General features: G+C 37.5%; 1 protein-coding gene across 15 annotated transcripts in view; it reads left to right on the top strand.

Moving 5' to 3' along the window:
• The window catches only part of KHDRBS2 (KH RNA binding domain containing, signal transduction associated 2), a 299,012-nt gene that overhangs the window by 159,769 nt on the left and 112,083 nt on the right, over window positions 1-27,160 (top strand). For all 15 annotated transcript variants that reach the window (XR_006014113.1, XR_006014102.1, XR_006014104.1 and 12 more), the window contains exons 5-6: window positions 3,601-3,728; window positions 5,044-5,239. Coding sequence is in view for 1 of the 15 variants with exons in the window: in XM_042016440.1 (XP_041872374.1) it covers window positions 3,601-3,728; window positions 5,044-5,239 (324 nt within the window). In the remaining 14 variants the exon portion in view is untranslated. The remainder of the gene's footprint in view (window positions 1-3,600; window positions 3,729-5,043; window positions 5,240-27,160) is intronic.

Genomic DNA, 27,160 nt, shown 5'->3' with positions numbered 1-27,160 from the left:
TACATGTTCTTGTTAATTCAGATCAGGTTTTGCAACGTGCCTCATACTTTGCTATTTTTTACCCAAATGGTTTATTGAGCTCTCTAGCAGCTTCTGTGCTTTGCTGCACCTCCTGTCACTGCTGGCAGAAGGGCCCCTGGGTGAGTTGCCATCAGCCAGACTGATTTCCTTTGGAAAACCTGGGCATGGGTTTCCTTTGTTCCTACAACAGCCAAGGCAACCAGCCTAATTAATCACTCCTAACCTTCATTAATAAACGTAATTGTGGTAATTTGGGGTAAACATGTTGATGTTTTCTGGACTACTGAATTTTTTATCTAAACATGTAATTTGGTTTTTTAGGCATTTACATAAATACAGCAATTTTTGGTGGCCCTGGGTGCTATGACTTTGCTGATGTTGTAAATCCTTGGCCTTCCTAAAGTCAAGAGGTATGTTTAGGTGAATAGTTGGCTCACTGTGTTAGTAAACACTGACCACCATGATACAAGTCAATTGCACCCCCCTTATCAGCAGTAAATAGAAAAGCCATTATAGGTAGTAATGTCTTTAACGATATAAATAAGAGCAAAACATATAGGTTAATGTACATTATCAGCTGTAAGAATAGCTATAAGACTATTAGAAAGCTATAAGAAAGGTTATGAAGTACAGGACATTTTTCATGAGCTTATTTTAACATAAAAAATAAGTTGTTTTTTGGGGTTTTCTTTCTGAAACAAAATACACTACTGTAGTGTGCAGCTACTTCCTTGTACTTGGTCCAGTATAGGTATGTCTTGCAACATCATGTACTCTTTCTTGAGACTAGATACATCTATGAAACATCAGCAGCATAATTTTGCTCATGTGCTAGGTTCTGAACTCAAATACAATTAAATATTCATCAGGATAGATGCCCTTACTCTAGCTATACTTGTAGCAGCTACGAAACATTAACTCAGTGTTATGTTTCTGTTTAATGGAAGAGGCAAAATGAGCATTTCTGCTGAAAATTTCAGGTTTCAGGTTTAGAAATTATGATCCTTACTATGCTTTTTAAGGAGCTCATAAGATAAATTATCTACATAGAGTTATATTTTTTAATGAAATCTTTCTCTTTTAAGAGACCTGTCCCAGCATCTTCCATGTACTTTGCTGTCTTTACCTCATCATTTCAAAATACAGTTTCTTAACTTAACACGCAGCAAATAACCTGCAGGCTAAAACTAAGGGCATTGCATAACAGAATGGTGAAGTTTTGCAGATCTTGTTGCATATTATAAATTTGATTTGGATTTTCTGGTTTGTCAATACTAAGATTTTAAATTATATTTTTACCTGAGGAAGGCAATTTCTGGTAGAATTCTTTTATACAGCAATATTCCAAAAGAGAGAGGTTAAGGCAGCAACACAGAAATTCCTATTTCTGTCCCTTGCAGGTCTTTTCTCTTTTTCTTTTTGCCCACATTTTCCTCTTACAAAATGTACCTGCATTATTAATGAAGTTCAGTCTCAGCACCAGTGTGGAATCCGGAGGGTAAACTCAATCAGCAAGTTTGAAGTCCTAATCCTTGTAAAGCCAGTATGAATAACAGATGATATTAAGAGGGCACAGTAGATGGTACCTGTTCCAACAATTGCTGTAAATGCGATCTCACTGATTCTGTTTTTCCTTCTGTATTTTACGGAGCACATTGATTTAGAAGATGTCTTCGGCTTATAACTGTTAGTGTTAGAAGGATAGAAAAATGTGCGAAAAAACTTGGAGATGGTAAGAAATGAAAGCCATTATATTATTAGCAGATTAGGGATTTGTTTTTAATTATGGTTGTGCTGCAATTATCACACACTATGTTGTATAAATAGGGTTCTTTTCTGAATTTTGTTAGTAGATTTTTCTCCAGCTACACTCTCTAGAAATTTAGAAAGGAAATCGTGACCAGGCCTACACTTTCTTAGAACACAGGATCAGGATCATACCTTTAAACAGATTTCCTGGACTTCCTTAGGAAGAAGAAGGAATGAGCAAGGCCTCAGTTCCAGCTCACAATTCGCTTGGTCTTTAACTTGGCTAAAAGAGGTGTCACTTGCAATGCATTTTCAGGTGCTTGCATGACAGTCAGTTCAGTTGCCTGTGGAAGCATGGAAGGACAGAAGGGCTGAAATTCAATAATCCTTTCTGTTTTGAAACAACAATTAGCTGGCACACAGCTGTGCTGTCGGTGAGCTGGCTGCTGCAGGGGGCTTTTTGTACAGTGATCAGCCCATAAAAAGCTGGACACAATGGAAGGAAGCTTTAAAAAAAAGGAATTTCTGACAAAAGAAATTTGACAAATGTTGTAAAATAAGTTTAAAAAGTCCATTATTATCTATTATAGTGGATGAAACACTCTATAGACAGAAAAGAGCAACTTCACGTTCGCAAGCCTTGGTCCTCAGTGGGGGACTTCAACCTCCCCAACATTCCTCTGTTGGAGGAACAACACAGCAGGGCAAATGTGTTACTGGAATACCTTGAGAATAACTTCCTTATCCAAGTGCTAGAGAAGCCACTGGGGAGATGCTCTATGCTGGACTTTGTTTTTACCAACAGGGAGGGGCTGGTGGGGAAGTGGAAGCTTAGGGGTAGCCTGGGCTGCCCATGAAATGATGGTTCAAGTTCCTTAAGGCAGGGAGGAGAGTGCACAGCAAAATCTACTCTGGACTTGAGGAGAGCAGACTTTGGTCTGTTCAGGGAGCTGCTTGGTGGAATGCCGTGGGATAGAGCCCTGGAAGGAAGAGGGGCCCAATAGACGTTAATATTCAAGGATCACCTCTCTCCAGTCATGCATTCCATTGAGGAGGAAGCCAACAAAGTGTCCATGTCAGGGTCCTTGGAATTAGATCTTTAAGGTCCCTTCCAACGCAAACCATTTTATGAGTCTGTGATTCTACTTTGGATCAGTAAGTAAAGGAAGTTCATCTGGTGTTCTGTTTACTGAGCCAACAGAAACTGCAGTGTTGAAGTCGATACCCTGCTGTCTTGGAATGGGCCTATTTTATTTCATTTAACAATTCTTTTATAGTAAACACAGCTTTGTTACTTGACTCCTAAAGAGAGAGTTTCTTTCAGGATATACAAAATAACTGAAGGCTACATTCAGTGATGCTAATTGGTATTGAATTAAATCATCCAGTCATGCTAATGTGCAATATAAGGTAGAATTTGTGTTTTAAGTGCATAAAGGTAGCCAGGGAAGTTTGCCAAAAATACAAAATACTTACAAAACACATTTTTTTGTCTAATTACAAGTCGCTTGAAATTTGTACCTTTTGCATGTGAAAGTCCATTTGCATTTTGCATACAGGTACATTTCTCTGTGTCTATGCCTTCTGTGCCTTTTGTATTTTATTTTGCATGTTCATGCTCTTTATGACCACCTTCACTACCCATACATATACATTTTTCTGTCCATATATTATAGGTAGTTGTCCACTGCCACTTGTACAATTTTTCAGCGTACCAGTGATTATGCAGAGCAGTTCACCCAAATACCATCCATGGAGTTTCTGGTTTGGGTGGTTTGTCAGCTTAGCCAAAATACGAAGTTTCAGAAAGTTTCACCTTTTGAATTTCAGGATTATAATGATGAAATTCGCCAGGAGCAGCTGAGAGAACTTTCATATTTGAATGGTTCTGAGGATTCATCACGTGGACGGGGCATTCGAGGAAGAGGGATCCGTGTGCCACCTGCAGCTCCTTCAAGGTGTGGTAACCTGGACTATTATGTCAATAGCTTTACAAAGTGTAAGCAGTAGTAAAAAAAAACATAGTTTAAAAAAAAAAAAGACAATTACATACATATCCTAGTCAGTAAACCAAAATATTTGTCTTCTGATAACCTGTTTGGTCTACATTGTTCCAGATTTTCTGATCTACAGTTCACAGGGTATAGTGGGTGGTATACAAGTAATAAACAACAAATGAGAGCAGATTATGAAGACAGGAAAAGGATATTTCTAAGATTTATTGATCTAATGAAAGATGTCCCTGCCCAAGGTACGGGGTTTTGCCTAGAGGATCTCTGAAGGTCCCTTCCAACACAAACTATTCATTGATTCTGGAAATCTAAAATCAGCTACTCAAAGTTGTAGTAAAGTAATGAACATCACGAGCTAATGCAATGGGTTTGGTTGTCTCAGCAGGGAGCAAGCCACAGTTCCTACTGCTACAGGAGAGCTGAGTTCCATTCACAACTGTGGATATGGGTGTCATGCATGGTTTTTATACCTGACATTCACAGTCTTCCAAAAAGACAGCACACCCAGGAGCATACTGCTCTGAAACAAAACCCACAGGCTGCTACCCTGATACATCTCCCTTCTATTTCATCATATGGTATAGTTACAAGTCTTTTTAAACAGTAACAGCTTCTTCTGACTTACTAATTAGTACAGCAAGGGAGATACAGCATAAATAGCCAGGAGGATGCTAAACCTCTCTCCATGCTTGTCTATATGCTCTATTCTCTCTGTGCAGTGGGGGAAAGCAGAATCCCATGCAGCCATTCCTTTGTGCCGAACTAAATTAGACAGGAAGAAAAGTTATTCCTCTCCTTTTATATTCTTCCTCTACTTTGCCTTGCAAGTTTCTGCTGTCCTGCAATATCTTCTGCCAATACATTTCTCCTACCCACCAATAAATATGAAAATGAGAGTGATGACAGCTCTTGTAAAATCATTTGAGAGCAACAGAAAAGGTTCCTCATTTTCTTCATCTTCTAGAACTGCTTGTAGTAATTCTGCAACCCTGTGAGTTACAATGATTCAGAATTTTATTAGTACAAGCAACAAGAGGATCAGGTGTAGAAGGTACTGGATGGTTTAAAAATAATGCCTTTCCATAATATGAGTTCTGCCTGAGATACTGCCTAAAAGTGCTTGACATTGTAGCTGCCAAAAGCCTGGAGTTACATGATGCTTTAAATAGTAGTAAAAACATGAGAGCCTTTAAAATGGGGTAGCACACGCATGTCTTCCCTTGTAGACACCAGAGTGACCATTCCTTTTTGCTCCCCACAGGGGACGTGGGGGTGCCATTCCTCCCCCGCTGCCTGGACGAGGTGCCCAAGCGCCCCGAGGAGCGCCGGTGACGCGTGGAGCGCTCCCTGTCCCACCGGTGGCCAGGGGCGTTCCCACCCCTCGAGCCAGGGGCGCCCCGTCCGTCCCGGGCTACAGACCACCCCCGCCGCCCGCACACGAGGCCTACGAAGACTATGTAAGTAAATGCCTTCATTGACAACATGTGAGCCAAGCTCTGTGATGAACATCAAGTCTTTCTGAGATGGAATAATCCAGGCCAATAACCGCTCTGTCTTTAATGCTTTCCCCCAGCAGGTGAACGACAGTCTGGGTGACGCAATGTGTCTGCAGGCCTGTGCTGGGTGATGTCAGTTCATAGATTTGTTCACAGCTTAGTTTTGGATATGAGAGATCATGCTGGATAGTTCTTGGGGTGTCACAAAAGAGCAATACAGATATTCTAAAATTTTATACTTAAAGTCAGTTTTTACTGTAACCAAGTTCCTAAGAAAACAGCTTATATCCTTTGTGAGAAAATGGGGGGCATGTTGTCGTTCCAAATCCTTTTTATTACGTATTTGTATTCAGCATTGTGTTACAGATACATAACAAATAGAAATTCAGGTAGTTTTCATGAAAGCTGATACAATGATGCATCTTTAGCCAGGAGCAGTACTAACTGTCACCTTTTCTTATGAGGTGTTAAAGTAATTGTGCTGTACACATCAAAGCTTTCAAGTCATCCTCATTAACGTTTCCTCCTGGAACTATCACCATAACAACAGATACCCAAATAGGGAAGAAAGTGCTATCAGATATGATGTCTGAATTTTTTCCAGCTATGGCAAGCCCAAGAGTAAGATGAACATCTGATCTGTTCCCTAATCCTACCACCAGGGAAAGATGCACTTTTATTCAATTAATAGTCTTCCTAGAACTGAAGATAGGAAAATTAAACAGAAATTAGTCTTTGTTGTTAAATCTTCACACAGCCATGTGTGTCTGTGGTGTAGCAACTAGATCACAGCCTCTTCAAATCAGGGATGCACATTCTGTTAATTCTGAGAATCACAACTGAGCAACAGCAACAAAAAAGGAAGGAGAAAAAAGTCCCCTCCTGTATTATTTACCTCAACACAGTTTTCATTATTAAATGAGCTAAAATTCCTGCTAAGAAATGGAATTTCAAAAGTATACCCTTCCATGACAGACAGTATATTATTGTCTGTTAGTATCAAAATGTATGAGACCTTCCTTTCTGTGTAGATACAGAACCCTTGTAATGTAAGATTAAGATTATAATTGAAGTAATTTTTTTCATTTACAGTACTAGTAAATGTCGTAGGGTATTAAACATCTTTTAGGGAGTATTTCTTGCACTTTTTGTGGATAGTAAATACATGGAAAGCAGGAGGAGAAATTGAGGCAGCTGCATTATCAAGGCTAGGAAGGCATTCAGCCAGTTCCACATATTTTTGAAATGCCTACACTCTCAGGAGCACAAAATATATATATACAATTAAAGGAGTCAGTCTAGTTTGTAATACATTAGTCCAATAAACATATGTATTTGTGGGGGTTTTCCCCCTTCTTAGATAGTAACAAAAAAATGTGCTGCCTTATAGGACAAAATTCACATGTTTTGGAGCTCCTTCCATCTCCTGTGTCCTTTCAACATCTATATTCCAGAGCTAGGAGTATATGAGATTGCTATCATGCACCAGTTTGCAATGAAAATTTCTTGTCATTTTATGAAAGTTCATAAGTTCAATCTAAATCATTTCGGTATCTTATGGACTGAGACAATAACTAGGACTCTGATGCTGTGCCAGTGGAAGGAAAAGTTCACTGTCACATATCTACGTATAATATCGTAAATTATGTTTTAGGGAAAATATTTTTATTTTTGCAGAAATTAATCAACACAGTTTTTCTTTCTAAATAAACCACATAATAAATCAGATATCTGGCTGGATACTAAAAGCAAGTGGATCTATTTGTTGACCTGCAGCAAATGTCATATGTAATTGTTGTTCTTTCACACTTAATCCTACAGATGAAAAACTAATTTATAATGAATAGTTTATCCAATTTACTTTTTTTTTCTGCTTCTAAGCAACCCACAAATATATTAGAATTTCCTTATGAGTTTATATTTTTCATTTTTGATTACAGTATTGCACACCATTTTTTTCCTACTACATGCAAGCACCATTAGTTTGATTAGTGGTACATATGAATGCCCTGTCATTGATTGTGAGTATCCATATTCTTTATTTTTCTTGTCTCTAGTGAAATACAGTTACTTAAATGTTGATCTGAAAGTGAATTCAAGAAATAGAATCGAATGGCTACAGCAGATTTTTTTAAATGTTTAGACAGCATTTCCTGAAAAAAAATCTTTACCCATTTGCTGAGCACTACTAATCAGAGTTTGTATTGACTGTTTGACCTTGAAACATCTAACTGTTCCAATCAGTTTGGATAAATATTTAAAAGTTTGGATTATCCAATATATAAATATTTTGAGGTTTCCTGATGGCCTTTCTGAGAATCCATAAAGCAGGTGTCTGAAGGTTTCTCAAGAAAAGTAAAGTCCTGTCACTGTGGTGAATATATTCATGTGCAACATTTTGAATGTCAAGCCTAGCCAGAGGGAAAAACATTTGGAACAACTTTCAGAAAAGAAGAGGGCTGGAGCGGGAAGGGGGAGTAACTTACTTTGTGCTTTTTTTTTTTACTTGGCTTTGAAACTTGCTTTGTGTTGGGTGTAGCCTAGGTAGTATCTTACAGGAACTTCTTACCCACAGGTAGAGGAGGTACTGACATTAGAAAATACATGCAAAGGGAAAGTAGTTACTATGTGAACCTTATTCACTTCAAAGTAGTTCATTAGGTGTGAATTTGGATGGAGAGTGTAACTGGCAGCTGCTGTGCAGCTTCTGGGATCAAGAGGGGTGGTCCTGGGTTTGTGACCTGGTGTTGTGTTTTAACCCCAGCCAACAACTAAGTCCCATGCAGGTGCTCACTTCCCTGGTGAGCTGAAGGAGAGATTCAGAAGTGTGAAAGTGAGAAAACTCTTGGGGTTGAGACAAGATAGTTGTAGTGGGTTGGCACTAGCGGGTTGCCAGGCACCGCAAAAGCCTCTCTATCACTCCCCTCTGCAACTGGACACGGGAGAGAAAATATAATGAAAGGTTTATGAGTTGAAATAAAAACTAGGAGAGAAGTCACTCACCGAATACTGTCAAGAGCAAAACAGACTCAGTTTGGGTATATTAATTGAATTTATTACCAACAAAATCAGGAGGATAATGAGAAGCAAAATAAGTCTTTAAAAGACACCTTCCCCACTGCACCCCCCCATATCCTTCCCATCTCTGCCTCCTGCCCAGGTGCAGGGAGACAGGGAATGAGGGTTACAGTCAGTTCACCACAGGTTGTTTCTGCTGCTGCTCAGGGAGAAGAGTTCTTCCCCTGCTCCAGCATGGGGTCCCTCCCACAGTCCTCCATGAACTTCTCTAACATTAGTCCATCCTATGGCAGCAGTTCTCCACAAACTGTTCCAACATGGATCACTTTTCCCCCGGGTGTAGTCCTTCAGGCACAGCCTGCTCCAGCATGGGCTCCTCTCTCCATGGGTCTGCAGGTCCCTGCCAGGAGCCTATAACAGCATAGGCCTCCCATGGGGTCACAGCCCTTGCCAGTGGTGGTTCTGTCCCAGAGCCGGCTGTCATTGGCTCTGATAAACATGGGGAGATCTTCTGGCAGCTTCTCACAGAAGCCTCCCCCGTACCCCTGCCACTATCAAAAGTTGGCCACACAAACCCAATAGAACAGTTAATGGGTAGAGAGGGAGGTGGATAGAGAATTGGCTGAATGGCAGATCCCAGAGGGTTGTGATCAGTGGCACAGGGTCTAGTTGGAGGCCTGTCACTGGTGGTGTCTGCCAAGGATCAGTACTGAGCCCAGTATTGTTTAAGTTATTAATCAGAGACTTGAATGAAGGAGCAGAGGCCTCCTCAGCAAGTTTGCTGATGACCAATACGCCAGAGGGCTGTGCAAGCCTTCAGAAGGACCTTGACAAGCTGGAGAGATGGGCAGAGAAGAACTGTCTGAAACTCAAAAAAGGCAAATGCAGGGGTCCTGCGCCTGGGGAGGAATAATGCCAGGCACCAGCACAGGCTGGGGGCCAACTTGCTGGAAAGCAGCTCTGTGGAGAAGGACCTGAGGGTCCTCTAAAGGCTAAAGTCTTGTTGTCAACTTATGAAACAGGCAATAAGCATGACAGATTGAGATTCGTAATTTATACAGAAATGAAGAGTACTTGAGTAGGTCTGCTGCTATTGAGGCAATAAATAATAGAATCATAGAATCATAGAATGGTTTGAGTTGGAAGGGACCTTACAGATCATCTAGTTCCAACCCCCCTGCCAGGGGCAGGGACACCTTCCACTAGACCAGGTTGCTCAAAGCCCCATCCAACCTGGCCTTCAGCACTTGTAGGGATGGGGCAACTTGACTGGGCAAAGCCAGTGGTCCACACAGTATATTTTTATCTGAGCATCCAGACTTTTCCTCTCAAGATTAAAGCTATATTTGGAAGCTTTGCTTGATCCAAATCCAAGCCAAAATCACTGGTGCTTTCAGATCCTGTTTTGGAGGGCATTTGACTCTAGATCTGTATTTTTCCTTATGAATCAGAAGCTAGAAATGAACTGTGCAGTGATATTTTTCTTAACATTTTTTTAGAAGCTACAGTGAGCCTTGCTAAGAGGTCTGATGTGAGTTTTGAAGTGACTTAATCACTTGTTCCCTTACACCAGAGGGAAATAATTACCAAAACAGAATACATTTGGGACTAAAATACACATGGCTTTTATATTTACCTCCACTTGCATTTTTACTCTTGGATAAAAAAGAGGACTTTTGCACAGAAAACCACTCATCTTAATATGAATACTTAGATGAGCTTCTTGCTTCTACAAACAAATAAATAATTTGTTTGCAAGAAATAGGCCAGTCTGTCGAGACACTGTGAAGCTGGTACAGCTCCTAGGTCTAGGACAGCCAGATTAAAGAGCCATTTTAAATGCAAATATTCTCTCTCGCCTCTCATTTCACTGATCAAACCAGCCAAGTGTAGATTCTTGTTATCTTCTGGAATAAGTGGAGAGCGGTGCTTTTACAAAGTCACTGGAAAAGAACCACACAATAAGATAGATTGTGCTTTTAATGTCATGCTGTTCTTCCTCTCATTTCAAATAATTTAATATGAAAGCAAATGCCACATGAAACTGTTTATTCTAAGACCAATGGTTATTTACATTTTTCAGTAGTTTTCAAACAAACTGAAACATCTATGCTAATGCTTATTCAGTGCCAACCTAGACAATGAAAAGACTGACAATAAGAGGCATTTTGTCACACTTTAAGATTTTAAAAAGAATAATCAACATTTACATGTGACTGCAATCCACAGAATTGCAGTTGCGGAGGCTTTGCTTAATAATTTAAATGGGAATTCTTAGGTCTTTTGAATCCATTCAGTCTGACATTCCTGGATGCAGATGGAAACTGTAGATAAAGACCTAAACTTCCTGTTCATGGCATGTTTGCTCCTGTGTTACTGCTTTAATAAATATGGAAAGTGAGCAATGGGTATTTTTGAAGCCTATTCCTATAATCATAGTAGGACATTGTCAATGAGAGTGAAGCCTGGACAACTAAGAAGACTTTTAAGGTTGTTCCAAACCTTAAAATAGTGAAATGTATTGGGTATAATAATAGGTAACAGGGATTGCTTTTTTTTTCTTTTTTTTTTTCCCTAAACTGGTATTTTCAGGCTTTAAATGTAGCTATTTCTGTGCCTTTTCTGGGTGCGAAAAAAAAATCAATGAAGAGTGTACTGAGACTAAAGATCATTTGAATAAAGCTGGAATTATAGACATGGGAATCTGCATGGCTGAACAACATATTGATTAAATATGATTGATTACCTATTTATGCCCAAGGCACTTAGAAAAAGAGCTAAACTCTATTCAGCTTGTATCTGCTGTGACTTGAAAAATCAAATTTTATTTTTAGTACAATAGCAATAAACAGGATAATGTTTATATTATCTGAACGACCCTGTCGAGGTTTAGAAGGATGCTGAGCATGGCAGCCTGATGAAGGCATAGTGGATTTATTCAGATGTTGGAGAATTTTGTCCATGGAAAGTATAAATATATTTATTGTGAAAAAATCCAGAAACATAAATAGACAGTTAAAGTAATGGCAAGTTTTTAATGTTTTTCTAAGAGCAGAATCCACAGTCAGCGCTAAATCTTCGGTGTCTGGGAACCTGCAGTTCCAGAGTTTTTTGCTTACCTGTGCAAACTGAAGTTTGGATCTTATTCTGAAAGATCTTAGTCTGAATAAATAAGGCTTACCTCATGAAACCAGAAGAACTGTCCTGAGAGCAGTGCAGCAATAAAAGTGAATACTGCTTTCAGACTCATCACCGCTGTGAATTGCTCACATATTGATAGTGAGGTCTAAATCAGACTTTATTATGTTATTTTCTTGATTTGAATTGTTTTGATTGTCATAATCATAGTTATTCAATGGACTAAACACTAATAAAATACATAAAACCCTTACTTCTATGTATTAATGTTGCAGAAATATTTTTTGTGGAGGATAAGTTCTGTCATCCCCTTCATGCTGTCCTTACTTGGCAGAAATAATTCTCTACTTGACATGAGTTACCAAGTTTTCAGATGAAAATTATTTTCTATGCTAGAGAGAGTATAAAGGAAAATGCTGATGCAGCTGTACATGTTTTAGTGTTATAAATTATGTTAATACAAGTACAATGTAATAAATATTTATATTTTTTAGAGAGAGATCTAAGTGAAGGGCATCTCTTAGTTGATGATCCAGCCTGCATATGGTCCTTAAATATTCATAGTGCATGCAGTTGTATTCATAAGATCCTACATAAAAAATATATGCAGTGTTATCCACAGAGCCAAATTTGTCAGCATCATGCAATGCACCATTTGATCATTGAACAATGTGATTGTTCAGGAGCCTGTTACCAAAAGTACATGTCTACTGTCACTTAGCTCAGTCACAACTTGTCACTTGAGTATTTATCTGATAGTCTAGATTGGTACAAAATAACTCTACAGGCATTTGCAGGCTAAACATGATCAGGTGTCTGTATCTCCACCCATGTTATCCTTTCCCAATAGACTGCAAAGCAAAAAAAAAATTTTTTTAAAAAGTTTCTTAACCAGATTCAGTCCACTGAGGTACTAAAAAACAAATAATTTTGAACTTCAAGGTTTATCAGTTCCAGGGGAGACAGACACATCTGCACTCAGTAAGTGCAGAGACTCCAGCTGTGCCAGACAAGTACAGAAGACTTGAGCTCTGTTTTTGGGAAGGGCTCTGGAGAGTAAGAGGCCATGGCACTTAACATTATCACACCAACATTGCCTTCAGCATACCAGTTGTACTTGTGATTTTCAGTCTAGCCTTTTGGTGAACTCAGATGAGTGACTTCTTATTAAAGTAGATATACAGAGTGCTCCTTATATCAACAGATTCCATGTACAGATGACAGAGAACTTCTAGTTTGTGTATTATGATTATTTATTAAGAATTTGCATTGTAACTAAAATTTAAGCGTGATTAATGTAGTAAAATGCACTGTTTAGGAACTGTTTCATCTTAATTGAAAAGTTACATGGGTTGTTAGAAAATAGTATTTGAGTTTTACTGGAATTTTTGGGCCATGTATTTAAAAACCACTTCCTGCTGCTGGAAGAGTTCATCTGTTTTTCTCGTTGGTACATTTGTGATATTGTCATCTTGCAAAAAATACGTGTGCATGAAACTGTAGAGGTACATATTTAGCAATTGCACTTAAAATAAAGTACAAATATTACAGACTACAGTTCAGTTTCATTCACTGGCTGATGGGCCTTTTAGCTAGTTGCCTATATCCATACACTTACTACTTATTCAGGATAATGGAAGAAGAGAAAATGTATCTGGTAAAATAAAAGGCCTGAAATGAAGCCTTATATGCCTGTAACTTTTTTTCTCCTCATTGTATTCGTTACATTTGCAGCTCTGAATTTCAGTTATACATAGGAAGAAAAAGGTTTGTGCTGGATGAATTATCTCATGGATTGGGCACTAAACCACCTCTCTAGCAACATGCCTGTTCTTTTTAAGTATTTGAGGAAGGCTCAAGTATACATGTGAGCTTTTATTTTCATAGATCTAGGAATGTATATATACCCTGAGTGTATATTGTTATAGACAAAGCTGATTCAAGCTGTGCCTAGAACACAGGATATCTGCTGATACACAGCAGCCTCTTCCCCAGCAGCAGCATGTGAGTGTCCTGTTACCTATTGCTTTTGGAAGGAGGAGGTTTTCAACTCCAACTGTCCTAGTATTTCCAGTAAAGCTTTGCGTGAATATAAAGATAATGTGCTTACACTCTGATACAGATATGCGTGTAAATTATATATATATATATATATATAATCTATAGCTACGTCACAGAAAAACATGGTCCATTTCTTCCATCTGTTTATAACAACTTGATGCTGCACAGAGATCCTCTACAGCAAGCAACCTGCATGAGGAGCTATGTAAGGAATCAGTCTGAAGGATCAGCAACATAAAATTTAAAGCATTTTTGTTCTTTCCTAACAATACAATTTGGGGAAAAAAATGTAAATATAGAAAGGAAGAAAAGATACAAGCAAGTGTCCTAAAGGAATAAGTTAAAAGAATAGTTTTACTTGTGCAATCAGATGGACTGGATGAAGGACACTCTTCTTTTGTTTAGCAATGGTGGTAATAAAGTGACTGGAATATTCATAGGAATACCTCTGTCATATAGGTAGACCAATGTACTTCTCAAATATGCTCGTTTTTGAAACAATTTGATCAGTTATATTTTATCAAAGGTGCAGACCTAGTGTAACTCTTTAAACTGCAGCAAAAATGTGAAAATTGATTTTGTTATGAAACAGTATCTTGAGTTTGACCTACAGGACTCTTAGAGAGTGCAACAATCGCTAGAAGAAGGAGATGCAGTATAAAACTCCAGGACAATAAAGTAAAAGACTAAAGATGAAAAAAGTTCTTTCTCCATACTGACCTGTTTTTTTCATTATGAAATTATGGTTGCCTGCATTTTAATAACTTTTGCAATCACTGTAAGTGCTGTTACTCATAGATACTTATGTTGTTTTGTAGCTCTTGTTATGGCATAAAAATCTGTGGAGTGCCGCATATGAAATCATAGAGTGTAGTAGGGGTTTTATATTATTAAAATTATGTAAGTATGTGAAATTATATAAGTAAATGCTTCTTAAATAGCAGGATCATAAGAACACAAGGACGCAAGCATGACCCTGTACTACTTTATGCAGTAACATTAAACTGCATTTAAATATTTCTTAAAATCAGTATATCTGTGCAAGTGGAGTATATAACATTATGTGTAAGTTCCTAACAAGGTGTTTGAGTTGTAGCTTTGGTGTTCATACTATCCTCCAACTCTTTCTGGGCCAGTTACTGAGGTTCTGTAATGAAAATACTAATAAATCATTAGATAATATACTAACATGAATTCTTTTCATCACACAGTGTCTGTCAGATGCAATTTAAGTCTAAATGGGGACACAGAAGCCTAAAGGTCAGAAACTCCATATTGTGTTATCTTTTATTTGGATTTTCCAGTCCCTTAATATTGTCTCTAACTGTACAGTCTTGCGACTTCTGACATCTAAATTTTTCGAAAGCTGAAGTGAAAAGAAAAAAATCAAACAACCAGATATACCAAAAGTGAGTCTTATTTGGGGCAAATATATAAAATTATGTACTATACTGGAGTATTTTAATATTTATTTTCGTATTTTAGTTTCTTTTACTATGTATGAGTATCACACTACTTTTCCCAGTTCCTTTTCTCAGTTCTTTTTTTTTTCTTCCCAGAAAACCTCAAAAAATTATGTTATGAACACTACATACTAATCTTTCTGAGGACTGAACTGTAAAACAAGCAAGAATACATTTGAACAGTGCATATTTGGGTATTGTAAAAATAAATTGTCCAAGTCTGATGCTGCACCATTTTACTCAAGACTGAGCTCTACAATGTCATGTAGCCCATGAACTTGTCTTTATGAAGACTTTACATATGTATACCACTCCTCACACGTGCTGCAGCAGGAAGTTTTCTGAAAAAATAATGTATTTAAAAGAAAATACTTTGGAATTCAAACTATATTTCTTTCCTATTTTACCAACCAAGTGCCATCAGTCATTCTACTTTTTTGGACAAACACTTCTTGCAAAATTTAACTGACATGCAAAATTAAGATGTATTAAGATTTGAAACAAATCTTTTTTAAGAGTAGATAGTTCCCTTTGTATTACCTGTTTACAAAAAAAAATTCAGAATTAGTCTTGGTTTACTTTGCTTTGCTTTTCTTGCCAAAACTGTTCATATATGTGAAAGCTTAACAGGCTATTTTAATTTCATTTAGCTATAAATGACAGTGAAAGAATAAGTGCTTATAAATGAAAATTAGTTTTGGAAATTGAGGTTTCTGACTACTTTGACACAACTGCACCAGTTACACAGATAATATGAAAATAAAGAAAAAAATATTATAAACAAGTCAAGTTTGTGTAAATCAGGCTGTAGGGGACATGCAGATGGGACCTGTGTTTCATTGCTAGTTAAATTTTGCCAAAATAAAGTGTGGACACTGCAGCTCAGAGAATGGGAAAAATAAAAATAAGAAAAAACAGAGAATTACTGAAATGCAGTTTTTGAGCCAGAGTGCATCTATCAAATAAATTAGAAGCAGAAGAACTTTGGTCATTTTTCACTTTCCTTGAACAGCCATTTTACTTTCTTGCAAGGCCACCTTTCATGCAAACACCCTAAACAAATAAATCCAAAAAGCCATTTGGAGCTTTTCTAACGTACTACTTTTGAGGTGCCTATTACATGTTGCCATTTTGTAAAAAGCAACAAAAGTGGCTTGTGTGTGCTAAACATAGCACAAGCAGGGGAAAAAAGGTAACTTTCATTGAGTTTTATTCATTTCACTCAGGTTTCAATTGTTATTTTTTAAGGGGTAAAAAGACTCCCATGCAAGTGATTTGTCTTGTATTTGCATGGTCTTACTGTGTACAATTGTGATGTATATTTACAAGGGAGGTTACTGCATTTGTAGCTGTAGCCAAGAACTCTGTGGCTGAATCAGTGCTTGGAGTCATAGAATGATAGAATCATCAAGGTTGGAAAAGACCTCCAAGGTCATCAAATCCAATCTTTGACCGAACACCACCTGGTCGATTGAATCATAGCATTAAGTGCCATGTTCAGCCATGTCTTGAACACTTCCAGGGATGTTGACTCCACCACTTTCCTGAGCAGCCCCTTGCAATGCTTGACAACCCTTCCATTATGTGAGCTGTTTCTGTTTCCATGCACAGTGCAGTATGAAGGGAAGTGAGAGTGTTTTCCTTGGGTAGAATCTGTTGCAGTCCAGTGTTGCGGTATCCCCTTGAGTAGGGAGCATCAGGAATGAAGCAGAGGAGAAACTGTAAGTCAGTGTGTCACATCTTGGATGAATGAAATCCTGGATAAAAAAAAAAGAGTGAAGGGACTACTTTTATTCTACTCTTCTGGATTCTTTTTAAAAGACTCAGTCTGTTGCAGAATGTCTACAGAAGTAACGTGCATACCTCTCCACTACAGCAGGCTGAGTTCTGGGAGCAGGACTTGCCTTCCTGCAACGCAAACAATGGCACCTAAGTCTTGGAGAGGATCAAGGTTCATTCAATGCTCGTTTGTCATCCTTTCCAAGAGGACAGCTGAAGAGTACTAAACAGTACAGCACTGTGGGTACCATTCTTAATTGTCTAAGTTTTCTTGTATATCTTTCAAGAAAGTGCATCCATCTTGGATGTAATTAAGTCCAGTATGTTTCCTTTGTTTATCCAGGATCCAATAATTTAAGATCCTAAATTACAAAATTTGCAAACAAAGTAGGCTTCTAAGTCCTTAAATTACTTCTGAACAGAGGACTTCAGTTCTAAATAACTTAGATTATTTTTTACACACTATTCATTTTGTAGAAAACTTACAGGGGAGGGGGGGGGGTAATTATTTGAGCTCTTTAAAAAAAATCCTACCTATCTGTTTTGACAAAGTCTATGACCTTTCTAGGAGGAAAGAGGCAATACTGTTTTGATAGTCCTTGACTGAATGAGGATGTTGTTGAGGTGAAATTCAATTTTGAAAGAAAAGACTTTTAAAGGCCCTACTTTCTTTCCTCAGGACCTCAGTAGTTGTGTACAGAGTACACAGTCATTTGTTGTTTGTATTGGAGGAAGGGAATTGGTTCAAAGAAGTAAGCTTCCACTCTGTTTGGAAAATGCCCGCTCATCCATCCTTGATCAGGATATTGGAGGGTAAGCAAACAGGTCACTGAGTAAAGTCTGAGAAACCGTTTAACATTCTGTAGAGCAGAAATAATTAATGAATGCTGGAAGCTGTCAAAATAAACTTCCCAGGTTCAGTAACATGAGGCTTTTCCCTCCCTATTTTGGGGATAATCTCACTGAACATTTCCTTTAGAGCTGTGTATCTGTGTTACCACAGTAAGTATGAGTGTACAAATTTGTGTGACTTAGGTGTTGAGTAGCTGTGATATAAAACTAGAATATTATTTTGGGGAGGAAATTATCTTCAAGAATTTTTCATATATTCTCCATCCTCTCAAAATGATGCCTGCTGACATAATAATTTGTTTTGTTAAGAACGCCGTAGCTCTTCTAAAGGTGCTGGTTAATTTTACACGGTAAGTTCTGTTACTGTAGGTTGTATTCTTGAACTGTCCTGAAATGTGCTGACCTTCTTAAAAAGATAAAATGAAAAATCTAAGGATATAGTTTGTTTCTAAGTTCAAAGCATTATGAACCAAATGCTTATTTGTTTCTTGACATCTGCCTGATGCAGCCTAGAACTTTATGGTTGCTTTATAATTTCCTTATTAAGGAAAAAAAATTCTGAAGGTCACTGTAAAAAATTCGGAAAAGAAAGAAAATATTGCTGTAGCTTAATTCATCCACTGAGAGGAAGAGAATATAGAGGTAAAGAAAATGAACACTAAATTAACAAAACCAGCAGGATTCTCAGGGTTGTTGTCTAATCATCGTAGTGCTTAAGACTGTATTTATACATATTATCTATTTGGCTCTTGGTGATAAGGTTAGTCACATTTTCTGTTGGCAGGTGGTCATGTAGGTCTGATTTCATCTCCTGAGTGGAGTTCAGAAGTGTAAACAATGTAATAAGGCAAAAAATCCATGAGTTAATCACTGTTAATCCAAAGTGGCTATTCTGAAAAAATAAGAAAAGTGAGAACAATTGTATTCTGGCTATTTCCAAGAAAATTACTGCTGGGTGGGCTGTAGCAGGCTTTGGTACTGAGGTACTTCTAGTTGGGCCACCCAGCAAATGATCAAGAATGTTGCCGTGTCATCTTACTCTTCTCAGCAATTGGCTTAAAAGCCTTAAGAACCTCTGGGAGCAGCAGTAACAAGTTTCAAGCTTGATGATGAAGAAGGAGTTAATGTGAAGCAGATACATTTTTTCCAGGGATGGAATTAGAAAAACAGTGGGATGAAGCTCCAAGATGTTGCTGATGTTACTCCGGTAGGTAGCTGGAGGTCAGGAGAAGGGGGGATCTCTTTTACTCCATATAGGCTGAGGCTGCAATAGAAGCCATAAATTTCAAAGTAACATTTCAATGTGTGCCAAGCAGTAAAGGACTTGTCCCAGGACTGTGGTGCAACCTGCTCTTTCAACAAGATTGTTGAGTAGACTCAGTTAACAAGGGCAGGGTATCTCTGTCAGACAAAGCAGAAAATGTAATAATTGACAAAATGTTTGTACAATCCAGCTGTGATGACTTTATTTATTTATTTTAATTGGTACAGTTGCTTCCAGGATTTTAGATTAGCAGTTTAGATTTAAATATGCCTAAAGCAAATCGCAAAAGACAAATTGACTTTGGATTTGAGTTGTTTGCCCTTTATAGTCCTTGGAGGAGTACAAGTACAGATAAATGCCCAACAAAAAGCCTTGTTTAAATTTTATTAAGCAGCTGTTGAAGACACAGGAGCTATCCTTTACCAGTCCTGGAGAAAAAACCTCATCACTGGTAATCTTTCAACTAAGAAGCTTTTTGAGCAAAACAGGAATGTAAAGATTATTCCAAAGGGTGCTGGCCACTGTCTGAGTTGCCCTTGTGATTTACAGCCACAATACAATTCCCTGCATGAATTTCAGGACATAACAATCTGTCAGTTCTCGAAGCTATAAAGTCATGCCTTGGAGATAACTGAGCCAGTCTCACAGTGACAGTCATTTCAGAACATGACTGTAATTTCTTTCCTTAATAATAAAATGGTGTTGTGGTTTGGAACGTCATGCTTCCGGTGTAAGACTAATAATCCTATTAAACTAGAAATTGTAAGATACTGTAGGTACTAATCTAGACTGAAATAATATGTCAGATCCTTTTCAAAGTAAATAAATAGGAACTGAGAAAGGCCCATAAACAGCTTGGAAAATAAATGAAATAAATGAAATAATGAATAACAAAATTATTTAATGAGATGCTAAAATGTTCACAATATTTTTTAGTAAGATATATGGGGAACCAGAGAATTTCAACCATCTTCCGTTGTGAAGTGCTATGATTTTATTCACTTGTGTTTATCTAAGATTCCAGAGTTTTTTTAATAGTGTACAGCTATGAGACATAAGCACACATTGTTCTCTGAAAGAGTTTCCACTGTGTGTAGGAATTTTCTCTAGTGGTATGTTGGTCCTTTACGTCATCAGCATGGGGACTGAGCACTATAAGTAAGCATATTAAATGAGACTAATTCTTTTAGATAGAAGTCCTTTGTTCCATTAAGGATGAACATAATTTAAACTAGTTGCATCTGAGTTAGAACTTGTTTATATTTAAAGAAATTAGTAAGTTTTGACTGCAGTGAGAGGGAAAGAAAGTTAGGTTGTGACAGCTTCATACTGAAGCTACTTCATCATCTCTGGCTGCTCCCTGAGGAGGTTCTGTCTCAGGAATAGGGCAAAGTTCACTTGTGGTTTACAGTGCACTACCAGACCCTGCATGAAAGTCATGACTTAATGGTGGGTTGATGCTAGAGGCTGCAAGGCTTTAATTCCTCATGAAAATTCAGTTCTTTCTGATAATGGAAGTTTGCAGCCCAGCCTCTGATCAGGAGGTCTTTGAAAATTTTCAGTTCAGTCAGCATCTGGAATAAGAAAATCAGCAGCTTCAAGGCTCTCTCTAGAGAGAAAGAGAGCTATAATGTATGCACAGGAATGAGGACTTAGTGCATGTGGCACTAGTCAGATTTTGGTAAGAACCAGTGGTGCAGATATCCACCATTATGGCATTGTAGTGTGGTGTTCAGGCATGTTCTCTCACCCTGTTTAGATGTATAGTGAATACACAGGTGGGGAAGCTCAGGAACTATGAAATTCTCAACTAGACCCATTCAGAGTATACTGATGTCTATGAGCAGGATGTTTGAAAGTATCAGATACATTTGTAATTGTCTTTAACCAAGCCACAAGAAGTTCCTACAGAATAAATTCTATTGAACTTTGCATTCTGAGAAAGATGGGTTTTTAATAAAAGCTGTTGCACACAAAGTAGGTGGGAATGCAATGAAAATATTATTTAGATCTCTGTTCACAACTTGTCTTAATATTGTCTAATCACTGAGATGCTTCCTGCACACCTGCACCTGCTGTGAGTCATATAATCTGCACATGAAAGTTATTAGCATAATGTCTGACTATTTTAAAAACGTGTTTATATTAACTGCGCAGATTTTCTTTTTGGGACAAGTAACCCCAATATGGATAATGATGCATTTGTAATACTTTTTTTAAAAAAAAAGAAGATAAAACAGAAACTGAGAACTATGCGCTTGGTGTTTTTCTTGGCAGCCTTACTGCTGCCATGCAACCTTTCCTTCATCATAGATTTCTGACAGAAGAAATACAAGGGTTGCTTTTCTTCCAGTTATCCCCCATAGATATTGCTGATTCATGCAACACACTACTATCTGTATATTGAACCTTTTGATCTTCTGGACCTGAATTTATTCTTGGTACTGCTGACTTTACTAAAAAGCCATTTCATGATATGGGTGAGACAGAAAATTCAGTCATGCTCCAACACCATGTTTTCTGTTCTTCATATTTTTGTTTCATCTCCTCTGTTGTCAAGCAGAAGCATTCTACTTCAATTTATAGATGGTGCCTCTTTCAGCATATCTCATTTTTGGTGTCTTTGATCTAAGTTTTGAGAAGTAGAATATAAGATATACGATATAGAGGTCTCTTCTGAATGCCTAACGTACATCTGCAAGCTGCAGTTTGTAGGCAGTGTGTCATCACTGTCACAGTGAATGTGGTATTAAAAAGCACATTCATCTTGCCAGATGAGCCTTTTTCAGCACATACCTAAGATATCCTAAAAATAGCTGTTGGTTTCAAAGGAGTCTACAGTGAAGAGAAAAATAGCCAGAGTACAGAGACCTCTCATATTGTGTTCTCTTAATTACCTACCCAAACCTATAGAATTAGCATTGTAGTTCCCATGCATTATTTATCAAGTCATCAAAAAGCAAAGCCTGGACTAAGACAAGTACATTCTAACAAAGTGTGGACCAGTCTCTGAAAGTGGAAAGAGGAAGTGAAAGCTCACTGCTGTTGATATGTATCAGGGTCCAGTCCTTAAGGAATTATTTTGGAAGGATGCTTGGTTGAAAACTTGGTACAATCAAGAGCCAAACATCTTGCAAAAAGCAAATCCAACTCACATACATCATTTTTAGGTCTCTTAGGAACTAACTTTAACAAAAACTCTCTTAAAGGAATCTGTTCATCAAGCACCAGACACAAAGTTGCTTTATTCCCCTATTTTAAACAGTGATTTTGCTTTGAATTAAAGATAACACTCCCTGTCCCCTGAACTTTCACACATCCTAAATCTAAATTGAACAGAAGATTTTTTTTGTTTTGGAAAGTCTGATTACTATCAAAGTCATTAGTAAGAAAAAGTAGGTGTAGTGAATTAATAATCATTCTAATTTTAACAGAATGTTCCTGTAGAACTTTTTCTTCTTGCACTGAAATGAAAGAATTGATGTAGGTTAATCTCAACACCAGAGTTATTTAACAAACAGCCTTTCCCCAGTTGCACCACAGCTAGATGCAAAACTCCATCCTTTTCTGTATGAAAACACACAAATATACACTCATTAAGCAACAGAAACATAATTAAAAAGTCATCTTTAATCTGTACAACAGATCCATTTTCAATTTACTTAAAAGGCACATCTGTAGCTTAAATGACATAATGAAGTAGAAAACAAAGGAAGGGAACAATGAAAATAGTGCTTAAAATATTAAAGAATAGACAGAGAATTTGAGGTTAGATCTTGGGTAGGGAAATCTTCAACAAAGAGGAGGAATCAGAATTCACATTTGGGATGTCAGAATCTTCAGGATTTGCCCCAGACTTAAACCTCCTCGTATTTCAGTCAATACTACAACAGCCCAGTAAATGAGTTATTAAAAGGAAAACTGTAGGAAAAAAAGGGGGGTTGTTTATCAGTCATTTTGGCATGTTTCTCTAATACTGGTAAAGGTATTTTATTTATATTCTAAAGGTCATTTATATAAGAAACACTTGCTCCCAAAACACTTAGTATTCCATACAGACTTATCATGCAGTTGTTTCAAATCACATTAGATTGCATAAACTTTTCTGCAGTGTAATGAAATGGAAAAAAATTTACAGATGCAGTGCATCAGATTAGTTTCACAAGAACAGTATTTATATCTTGCAAGCAATGACATATGCTGAGAGTGATACTCTTTCCAGCTTGCAAGTCAGAACTGTTTTATCCTGAGAATTATTCTGTTTTCTAAAACTGTAGCAAACAGATATTTCAGGAAGGGAACAGTTGCAAAACTATCTTAGACTGTTTTTGCATCCATGCAAATTATACATTCACTGATAATTAAAGTGTTTTGAAAGAGAATTGGCAAGAATAAACCTCCAGACTATACCGTTTTCTAGGATCTGAAAGGAAATTGCTAGAAAACATCTTGAGCAGGCAGTGGACCAGCTTTTTTTATTTTGGATTTGAATTGGTACAAGTGTACTGAATCTGATTTAGAAAACAGGAAGAACCTCAATGAAAACTTGCAGCAAAAAGGGAAAAGAGATGTGAGGAAGCAATAAAAATAAGATAGAGAAAGCAGATGATTAAAGCAGGCAAGGGCAGCAAACCTGAATTTTCAAAGAAAAAGGTAAAGATGGTGATGAAATAAAGGAATGCAGTCTAAGGAAAGACAGAAGAACTTGGAGCAGTGGAATAACATGCCTCAGTGAAACAGAGAGAGATTAAAATCCCAGCTGAGAGAATGAGAACAAAGCAATAAGCCCTGCTAAACCTGGGCTAAGAGAAAAGGATTACTCAGGAGAAAAGAGAATGAAAATAATGGAGTGGACAAGAGACAGGAGAGGAGAACATGAGAGGTGTTGGGAGTATAGCAAAATAAGAAATGACAGACATGGAAAGACCCTGAATTCTTCCAATTCCAAATAAAATTCAGTGGGCACCAAAAGACTTAACAGGCTGGAGAATCATGCCTGAAGAAAGGGGATTTTATTATTGTATCTGATTCTCCCCCTCCATTCTCTGTGGGTTTTGGTAGTTCTTGCATTGTTGCCTTGTCAGTCTAGGACACGTCAGGACTGACTGTGTGCTTTTCTTCGGTTGTCTGCAATGTCCAGCAGTTTCTCGCATGGTTGTCCCGTTAGCTTAACCACAGGGCAGAACTGGCCATGTGTACTTGTGCTGTGAGACATATTCATGGCTGAACAAGACTGGTCAGTTGTCCATAATAGATAATACATCTCACCACTTCTCTGAATGTGTATTTCTGAAGTTTTTGAAGCTGAGTGGTTCAGTCAACCTGATGCATTGCAGGAAGTCTCCTAACAGCCAATACCTTGCTGGATTAGGTCTTGTATGCCTGAAAAATTGAAGCTATGGCATATTAGGAAGTTGTACATCTTTCTCTGCATCTATTTCACACCAGTAAACACCAGAAAAATCCCAAATTGGATTTTTCTCAAAATTTAAAAATTAAACAAGCAGACCTTCACATTTTATGTGATATCCATTTCTATTGTTAGAAATACCATTAAATTCTTCCTCTGGAGACATAGCTTTTGGGCTGAGGACAGCATTTTATCTAGGATTATTAGCAAATAATTGTTCATTCATCTTCAGAAATTTTGGATTATTTTCCTGAAATATTTTAGTAGGCTATTCTTTTTTCCATTAGTTCTATCTCCTATCAAATTTTAAGAATACATTCTTTTGTGAGATTACAACCTATGATGTTAACAGGAATGAGATGCTCACTTTTTAACTTGTCACCAGGCAACAGTTTAGACTATCCATTCACTTAAACCTATTTGGCTATGACTATTTTGAGTAGCCAGATCTAGTTCTTTCTCAAAACATACCAGTTTCTTGAAAAACTTGATTCCTCTTGGGCTCAAACTGTAGTACTATCTGTGGCCACAATCCTACAAATTGTTGGGCCTGACTGGCCTTTTTTTAAAAGAGCTTCAATCACATACTTAAAACTGGCATAATAATGTAGGTTGACCTTTAGATATATTTCTCTGGTACAAGAAAGTGCAATGGATGAACATGCTTGTTTACTTGTTTTTTTAAACTCTGTGAAGGTGGTTGGTGGAATTTGGAAAGTACCCATTGGTGCTTGTCACATGAATTGGCCGTAATTCCTGGCCTTTGTACTTAATGTCCTAAATATATTCATTATGCACTAACCATTCATGTGAAATTTATTGGTCTGTTACAAAACGTTGAAAACTTCATGTGCACTCTCTGATTCTCATTTATCAAGCGTGTCATCCTGCCACTTTGAACAGTAACCACTTGATGTTAAAATGTTTTTTGTTCTGTTCTTCAAACCAATATCCAAGATCAATTTATGACTGTAATGTGGGAGGCAGCTTGCAGAAACTTGCTGGATTTTATGACATCTTTATTGATGTAACTGGCACAACTATTATCTGGACTGTTCAACTTCTGCTACAGAGGTATAATGCAGACACAAAAATGCAAATGAAAGAATCTAAAGGATAAAACAAAGCTGTGTTAGTGAGATTCAAGGTAAGACAAGAAGGGCTGTAAACATATTCCTCCTTCCCAAACAGTTCTAATATTAGTTATCCTACCAAATCCCTAGGCATGCAAATAACCTTTGAAATGCTTTGAACAATTAACAGTTTTATTCTTTTATGTGCAATTTAGCCCTTGGAGTATCATTTACTGCTAGGAGCACTTTACCCTTGCTAACATCTCCCTTTTTTTTCCAGTTAAGTGTACCAACCAGCAGTAGGAGTGGCAAAATAAAACAGCACTAGAGAAAGATAAGTGGGGACTTACCTGCCATTCTGCTGGGCTCAGTTTTAACACTTATTTCAATACTAAATTTTTTTATCTGAACTTGCAAATTCTATTTGGATGTGGTTGCATGTGTTTTAAGTTCTGGAGCTTTTGAGCCAGTAGGAGAATATTCTGCCTGTGCTTTTGAGCCGTCTGAAGCCCTATGGCAGTGTTGAAACAGCATTGCACTAAACCTCATCTGAATGTATGCTACTGAGTCAGATCCAGGTATCCTCACACTTTTTATTGACTTTGCATTTACTTTCAAAAGGTCATCTAATCAAATGCATAGGAGGGAATAAATAAAAAAAAAAATTAAAAAAAAAATTTAAAAAAATCCTTCTCAACAAAGTTCTGCATTTTCCCCTGCAGGATTTAAGGAAGGTAGTGACTCATACTCCAAAATATGTATGGAAACACACAAAGGTATTCAGTCATTGAAATAATATTGAGCAGTCCACCACATTTCTGATAATGGTCTAGTATGCATTATACTGAGGACAGTAATGCGTGGCAAGTACCAGCTGCTAGAGTAGCTGGGATAAAGACTAGTTTGTCCCATGAATCATCAGCACTATAGTAATCTGAAAGAGTAAAAACCTGGTACATTTTTATTGCTAGAGAAAAGAGGATTATGTTCCGGCCCTTGAAGAATTTCAGGAGGAGGCAGACTGAGGAATTGATGATTCTTACTACATTTTATGTAGGTGTAAGGATGAAGGCAAATTTTTGCAGAATGGAGGGAACACATATAAATGGTGAGAGAAGTTCAAAGTCCATCTGTTGTGCAGTAAATTAGCTACACTTCAAGTGATTTTTTTAAACTAGCAGGTAAAGAAAAGGTGACATTCTGAGGCTCATACACAGACTGAAGCATACACCAGTAATATCAGAGTAATTCCTGAGAAAGTCCGGCACTAACAAGGAAACAAATAAGGTCACAGGGGCACATTTAGAAAATGTGAGAGTTGTCTGGTACCTAGGATAGTCAGAGGAGAATCCTGGCTAGTAACAACAGTGACCAAAGCAATACTTTACACTTTCATTTTTTCTTCTGAAAAGTATCAAATCATGTCATCTTTTAAAAGGTTGTTTATTTTCAGATAGCTATGGCTAACTTAGTGTCATGAATTTTTGGGGGGGGTTTTGTCATTGAACACCAAAATGTAAAAGCCTCAAAATAAATCTCTGCGTTAGATGAAATGTTATTCCACAAGTTCGCATTAATTTAATTACACGTTGTTGTCACAGAAAGGTGCTGTTTTTGAGAGTTATCCAAAAATGAAACTAGGCATGCTGTCACATTTGTTATTTCATTATTTAATTATTGCTAATTTAGGTAAGAATGTGTTACATTTCCAAAGGAAATTGGTATAATTTCCTTTATTGCAGTATCTCATCAGCAACAGGACAGATTTACATGCTAGGCTTTTTTTTCCTTCTCCAGAATATTTGCATTCTATTTGCATTCTTT

The sequence above is a fragment of the Corvus kubaryi genome, unplaced genomic scaffold, assembly GCF_017639235.1.
Source record: "Corvus kubaryi isolate FWS band 111438036 unplaced genomic scaffold, C.kubaryi_AGA036_p1.0 split3-73, whole genome shotgun sequence".
Lineage (NCBI taxonomy): Eukaryota > Metazoa > Chordata > Aves > Passeriformes > Corvidae > Corvus > Corvus kubaryi.
This window is presented reverse-complemented; position numbering and strand designations above follow the sequence as displayed.